Genomic DNA, 6,435 nt, shown 5'->3' on the forward strand with positions numbered 1-6,435 from the left:
CGGGGGTGTTTGGGATTCATCGGGGGCACAGGGTATTTAGGATTCGTGGGGGGACACGGGGGAATTGAGGGTTTGTGGGGGGACGCGGGGGTATTTGGCACATTAAAAATCGGCCCACTGCCTGGTTATCAAACACACAACACACAGCCTTATTCCACGGGTTTGGTCCTTCACTAGATACTTATATTAACATTATTTCTTCACAATAAGAATGTCTAATGCCAAAAATACTGTTAAGGAAGAAATAAAATAAGAAAAGAAACGAATTAGAAAAAATTACAAGTTATATACAGATTAAGGTGAATTCCATCGGGAAAGGCTTATTGTCTGAAGTTGGCCCCTCGGGGAATAATTTAAAGCCCGTGGCGTGGGGAGGCGGGCGGTCCGGCCGGGGCTGTGCCGTCTCTGCTCTTCGTGGCAGGTCTCCGGCCCCCAGGTCCAGTCCGCTCAGGAGCCGGCCCACCGGCCGAGGGCCCAGGCGGAGCGCGGGGGTGGCGGTTCGTCCCGGACCTTAGGGCTCAGGCACCCGCGAGCTCGGGCACGAGCTCCCTTCCCCGCGTCCGTCCGTGTGCCGGGCTGGCTGCGGGTGGGGGGCGGCTGGGTCGGACCGCGGGCTCTGCTCGTGAAGAAGACAAGGGGGCGCCGCACAGAGGTGGCCGAGCACAGACCCGGGGGAGGCTCACGAGTGCCCGGCCCACCTCTGCCCTGGAGCCCGGGGCCACCACTCCCATCTTCCCCACATAACTGGGGGGTCTTGGGAGGGGCCACTTGGGGGCCACGGGCATGAATCCCCTGTCACACAATGACAGGCCCAGCTCCTGGTGCCAGCCTTGGGCCAGCCCAGGACGCCATGCGTGAGGATGCCTCGTACTGTCTGAGACGGCTTGCGGGAGTGGGCCCCGCGCCCTCGGCCCCGTGTCGGGGGCCCCCAGAATCACCTGGGCTTTACAAACGCGGTCGGGGTAGAAAATCTCTCCATCATCTACAGTATAAAGAACTTGCCCAGTGCACTGCAGGCAGGCTTGGGTGCGCACACAGGCCGAGATTTCAACGCGATGCAAAATTACTTTTAAAAAACAATTTGCAAGTCGTTTTTCAACTTTCTTTTTAAAAAATACTGTCTATTTTTAAAACCACGTGCTTAAATAGACTCTGTCTTCGATAAGGTTACCAAAAGAGTTTCTCTCGTAGTCTTCGTTATAAAAATCATTTGGGCAGTCCCCTCTGGAGGGCGCCCACGTCTGCCCGCTCCTTTCTGTGCCCAGAAGGGGTCCGCCGGCTTCAGGCTGGGGTCAGGCTCCGTCCTCGCCCGCCGCCGGCTCCGCGAGGCGGAGCGGCTCCCGCGAGCCCCCCCCCGAAGGCGGAGCGGCTCCCGCAAGCCCCACCCTGCAGCGCGGGTCTCCGGCGACCCCCAGGACTGCTTCGGGGAAGTCCGGCTTCCGAGTTTCCATGGGAAAAGTTGAACCGTGGTGGGGGGACAGATGCTGTGGTCAGACGCGGGTGGCCGGGGGGTCCCCTGGCCCCGGGCCGCGCCCGCTCCTCCAGGCCCGTGCCTCCGTCTTCCACAGCTTGGGGTTTCTGTCGGGACGTGGGGGCCCAAGGCCGCCTCGCGTGGACGCCGACCCCAGGCCCCTGCTGGGCCGGTCAGAGGTGGTTGACGGGGTCAAAGGCTCCGGACTCGGGTGTGGCTCCCGTGACGTTCAGCCAAGCATCCAGGGGACTCTGGGAGGGGGCGTCCTCAGAGAGGGCCAGCATCACTGCATACGCCTGGCGGGGAGACACAGCACATGGGGCGGGCAGGTGAGCGGGGCGCGTGGGGTCCTGCCGATCCCAGGCCAGCTCTGTCCTCGCCCCTTTCCGGCCCCCCGCTGCCCTCCGGCCAGGCTCAGATCCGCACAGGACGGGAGGGCAAAGGTGCGGGGGGCTGGACCAGAGAGGCGGCCCCCCGCCCTCCCCGCCCGGGAGAGGAAGATGGGGCGTGGGCGGGCGGCCAGGACATGTGGCCCACACAGGGGCTCCCTTGGCTTCCTAGGGGTGTCCCCCTACAGTCACCCCTCTTCTCTGTGCCTGGCGGCCAGCAAGCACTCAGGGTAAGCGTGCGCATGGAGCTGCTGGTGGTGGTCGCTAAGACCCCACCCACAAGATGCGGTCCCCATCTGCGGGCGCCTGTGGGGGCCACTGTGGTGACTGCGCAGAGCTCCTTTGGGGACGCGGACGTGCAGTGTTTCGGAGCTGAGCACAGATGTGCTTCCTGGGCAGAGCGTGGCTCAGACTGTCCCCAGGGCGTCCTTCTGCCACAAGCCACAGAGAACTGGGGACGGGACCTGGGGGCCGGGGGGCCGGGGGGCAAGCCCCACCGTCATCCCGCCCGAGTTAACGCTCTGGACAGAATTAGTAGCATGACAAAGACAGACACTCAGACGGCTTTTGCTGAGGCTCGGGATGGGCCGCGGAGAGCTGACCTGACCCCACACTCTCCAGGCCGGCGAGGACCAGGAGGTCGGGGCCCGCGGCCACCTCCTCTAAAGAACAGATGAGAGGCACCTGGGGCCTCGCTGACCCCATCACACCCCAGCATGGAGTCGGTGTCCACCTGACGGCAGCTGCCGGGGAGGAAGCCTGGGCTACGAGTCACCCTCGCAGGGTCCCAGGGGGAGGCCAAGGCGGCCTCACCGGCTGGAAACCTGCTTGCCACGCCTCGCTTGGGTCACAAGACAGCAACCCCGCGTCTCGCGTGCATCTGCTCTCAACCGCCCCCTGCCCAGCGCCTGCTTGCAGGGACGCGGTGGTCATTTGAGCATCTCTCTAGCCGATGCAACGGGCACGGGAGGGTCGATGGGTCCTGGGCCACACGAGAGGCGAGGCCGTCCCTGGTCGGGGAGACACAGCCGCTGCCTGCCGGCCAGCCTGGGGGAGGAGGGGAGGCGGGCTCTGGGGGTACCTACCTGGTTCTTAGCCTGCCTGTACAGAGTCTGTTTTAAAGCCTCAGAGTCTAGGGCGGTACTAAGCACGTCTTTAGCTTCAAATGCTTCCTCGGCTGCTCTGCGGAGGTCCAGCCCCTTCCCAAAAGTCGGCATTGGCTCCAAAGCTAACAGACCGTCTGGCCGCTCCTCAATACACCTGCACCAATGACCGGGGAGAGGGGCCTGCTGTTAGCCGGTCTGGCCTCCGGCCACCTCTCTGATGCTCCACGGCCAGCTCTGTGCCTGCATGCACGCCACGGTGTCTCTGCGAGCCACATGCACAAGGAGACGGACACACGGACACATGGACGCCTGGACAGAAGCCACACGGATGCAGGAGACGGAGAGCCACAGAGAGGGTGAGTACGTGCACATGTGTTGCAAGCAGCAGGCGGGGCACCCAGGTCTCTGGGGATGAGGACAAACAGGGATGCCTCGGTTCCTGAGACTCTGGGCGGCTGTGGAGGGGCCTGGGTTGCTGGGTCCCAGGACCTGGGGGCAGGAAGCTCTTGGAAAGCTGGCGGCATGCCCGATGCTGAAAGGAGCGAGCAGGCAGGACGCGGGGGGTGGCTCCGGCCAGGGCAGCGTCCCTGAGTGCGGTGAGCAGTGGGCACTGCAGCGCCCACGGGGCTGGACGGCGCTCCCTGGGCCGACAGGCAGTGTGCGGCTCGGGGCCGGGACCAGCCCCCTCTATGCCTTGCCCCAGACTCTGTCTCGGGTCTCAGTAAGTGTGTGTGTGTGTGTGTGTGCATGCACACACATGTGTGTGTCGCGTGCACGTGTATGTTGTGTGCATGTGTGTTGTGTGCGCGTGTGCACGTGGTGCTGTGTGCGGTGTGTGCATGTGTGTTGTGTTGTGTGCATAGCACGTGCATGTGTTGCATGCACACGTGTGCATACGCGTGCGTGCGCGTGTGTTGTGTGCACGTGTGCGTGGTACGTGCATGGCATAGCACGTGCATGCGTTGCATGCACACGTGTGCATGTGTGTGTATACGCGTGCGTGCACGTGTGTTGTGTGCACGTGTGCGTGGTACGTGCATGTGTTGCATGCATGTGTGTGCGTGGTGCGTGCACGTGTGTGGGGGTGGGGTGAGCGCGCTGCACCCTGGCCCCTGCGCCAGGCCCGGCCTTGCCCTGTGGTAGGACCACCTGCGGGAGGATGGTGACCCAGCCAGGATGGCGGGTTCTCTGCTGGTGCGAGGGTGAGTCACTGCGTGATGCTCGGGTCCCCCCCCCGCTGGCCCACTGGACCGGCACCCACCTCCGGGTGTGGTCAAAGCCCACGGCCAGGGAGGCGGGTGGCTCCTCATCCTCCTCGTCCTCGTAGGCGCCCCGGGGCTCGGGCGTGGGGGACACAGCGTCCACGTCGTCCTGGGACTTCCCCGCCAGGCTGTCCTCGTCCTCCTCCAGATCCTCCTCCTCCTCCTCCGCGTCCTCTGGCTTCCCGCCGGCCAGGCCTGGACCCTGCGGGGTGCCGTCCAGGTCCTGGGCTTCCGGCCTGAAATGGCAGGGGAGCGAGTTGGCCACCCGCCCCCGAAGGCCAGCGACTCTGGCCGGCTCTTCCCCCATGGCCTCCCCCGCCTCCCGCTCCCTCTGAAGACGGCCTGGCTTGTGCTCACGGACACCGTAGAGCCGTGGCCCTGGCCGCGTCCCCGTGCGGGAAAGTCTGCCCACTGAGCGGGTGGCAGGTGACGGTGGGGGCCACGTCCGAGGCGCCTGCTATGCCAGAGTGGACACCAGGAGTGTGGGGCTCTGGGCAAGGGTGCATGCTGAGGAGGGGCCGCGGCCAGCCTGGTGCCGGGCCGGGCACTGCCCAGGGATGCCCTCGGGGGGCTCTGTGGGGGAAGCCGGCCCAGCCCCGATGGATACCCCTCCTCCTGCCAGCGTCAAGGGCACAGGACGCGTGACGCCCAGGACGAGGGCCCCTCTGCTGATGGAGGGTCTGGACCGGTTCCACAGACGGGGTGCTGGGCCAGGACGAGGCCCCTGGGGTCACTTTGGCCCAGCCAGACTTTCCCACTCTGGGTCCCTGTCACTATGGGAGGAAGCATGCTGGGCATGGGCGAGTCCAGGACAGGCGGGCTGGGCCTGAGGGCCATCTGGGCAGGTGTCCAACACGTGGGCGAGGGGACAGGGAAGGCGAGGCACATGTCTGGACCTGGTCTCCGTGCCTGCAGGCCTGGGGCTCCTGGGCCCCTCACGGCTCACGGCAGCCGACCCGCTGCCGGGGAGACACCGTCCTGCCCTCGGCGCTGGGCAGGGGCTGGCGCCCCCTCCTGTCATTGCCGGCCCGGACGCGGACCGTGCAGACCGGACCGTGCGGAGGGCCTGGCGACCCCGCCCACCTTCGCTTCCTGTCTTTCCGCGAGAGACGGACCAGAGCTGACACCGAGCTGCCTTCCGGGTGGGCCGCACCAACCGTTTCCCTCGTCCCTGGTGTCCCGTGCCGGGCACTGGGTGCACGCCCGTCACCACCAGCAGTGAGCGCTCTGGAGCTGGGCACGGTGGGCCGGGACTGGTCTCCCTCCCCGGCTCTCAGTGGGGAGACCTTGGTGGGGCCTTGGCGCCTCGGAGCCCGTGCCTCTCGGTGACGTGAGCCCACCCCATGCTGGCGACTGGGGAGCAGAGCAGGGGCCCGGGGCGGGGCACACAGACTGTGCTGCGTGCAGCCATGTGTCCCGCATAGAGCACCGTGCGGCTCTGCACAGAGGTCCCCGCGCTGAAGACAGGGGGCCGTGCTCTGCCTCCGTCCCCACCTGCCGCCGGCCACACTGGCGAGAGGCCTGTGTGAGGCACGAGCACTCAGCGGGGTCCGGCAGGTGTGGGCTGTACACAGAGGGGACCCTGGGACGAACCGCCAGGCTTCCGTGTGGCCTGCCAGGCTGCTGAGGGTCCTGGGGGCGAAGTCACATGGCCCACGACTGGGGCTTCAGCCACAAGAAGCTTCTCCCCCAGCTCTGGGGCCAAGGTCGACGACCGGGAAGCTTCCCCGCCAGCTCTGGGGCCGGGGGCCGGGGGTCCAGGCGTCCCTCCGAGGCCGTGCGGGAGAATCCGCCCAGGCCTCCCCGCTGTTCCTGGGCTTGTGGACGCGTCACCCGTCCCTGCTTCGTCCTCGCGTGGCGCCCTCCCGTGTGGCATCTGTGTCCAAACTTCCCCTCTCATAAGAGGCCAGTCGTAGGGGGTTAGGGCCACCTGGCTCCAGTGTGACCTCGTCTTCCCAAACGATATCGCATTGAGAGGTCCTGGGGGCCAGGACTCCAACATGTAAGTTTGAGGGACACAATTCAGTCCACGGATTTAAGGGGCTATGAGGCCAGGGAGCCTGGGGGGCCCCAAGTACTCCCTGAAGTTGGGGGAAGGGAACGAGCTCCAAATGAGAACCGGACCACGATCCTGGGGCCTGGATGGGGCTGCGGGGACCTGCCACTTCACGCAGACGCGCTGACACGGGTCCGGGGGACCACGGCTC

The 6,435-nt window shown here is 65.8% G+C and overlaps 1 protein-coding gene across 1 annotated transcript in view; it reads right to left on the bottom strand.

Annotated features, from left to right (window-relative positions):
• Nucleotides 1-1,364: 1,364 nt before the first annotated feature.
• The window catches only part of PRDM16 (PR/SET domain 16), a 199,568-nt gene continuing 194,497 nt past the window's right edge, over nucleotides 1,365-6,435 (bottom strand). Inside the window, exons 15-17 of the mRNA XM_025048541.1 lie at nucleotides 4,228-4,464; nucleotides 2,946-3,120; nucleotides 1,365-1,767 (exon numbers count right to left, since the gene is read on the bottom strand). Coding sequence (XP_024904309.1) covers nucleotides 1,645-1,767; nucleotides 2,946-3,120; nucleotides 4,228-4,464 — 535 coding nt within the window. The 3' untranslated portion in view covers nucleotides 1,365-1,644. The remainder of the gene's footprint in view (nucleotides 1,768-2,945; nucleotides 3,121-4,227; nucleotides 4,465-6,435) is intronic.

The sequence above is a fragment of the Pteropus alecto genome, unplaced genomic scaffold, assembly GCF_000325575.1.
Source record: "Pteropus alecto unplaced genomic scaffold, ASM32557v1 scaffold125, whole genome shotgun sequence".
Lineage (NCBI taxonomy): Eukaryota > Metazoa > Chordata > Mammalia > Chiroptera > Pteropodidae > Pteropus > Pteropus alecto.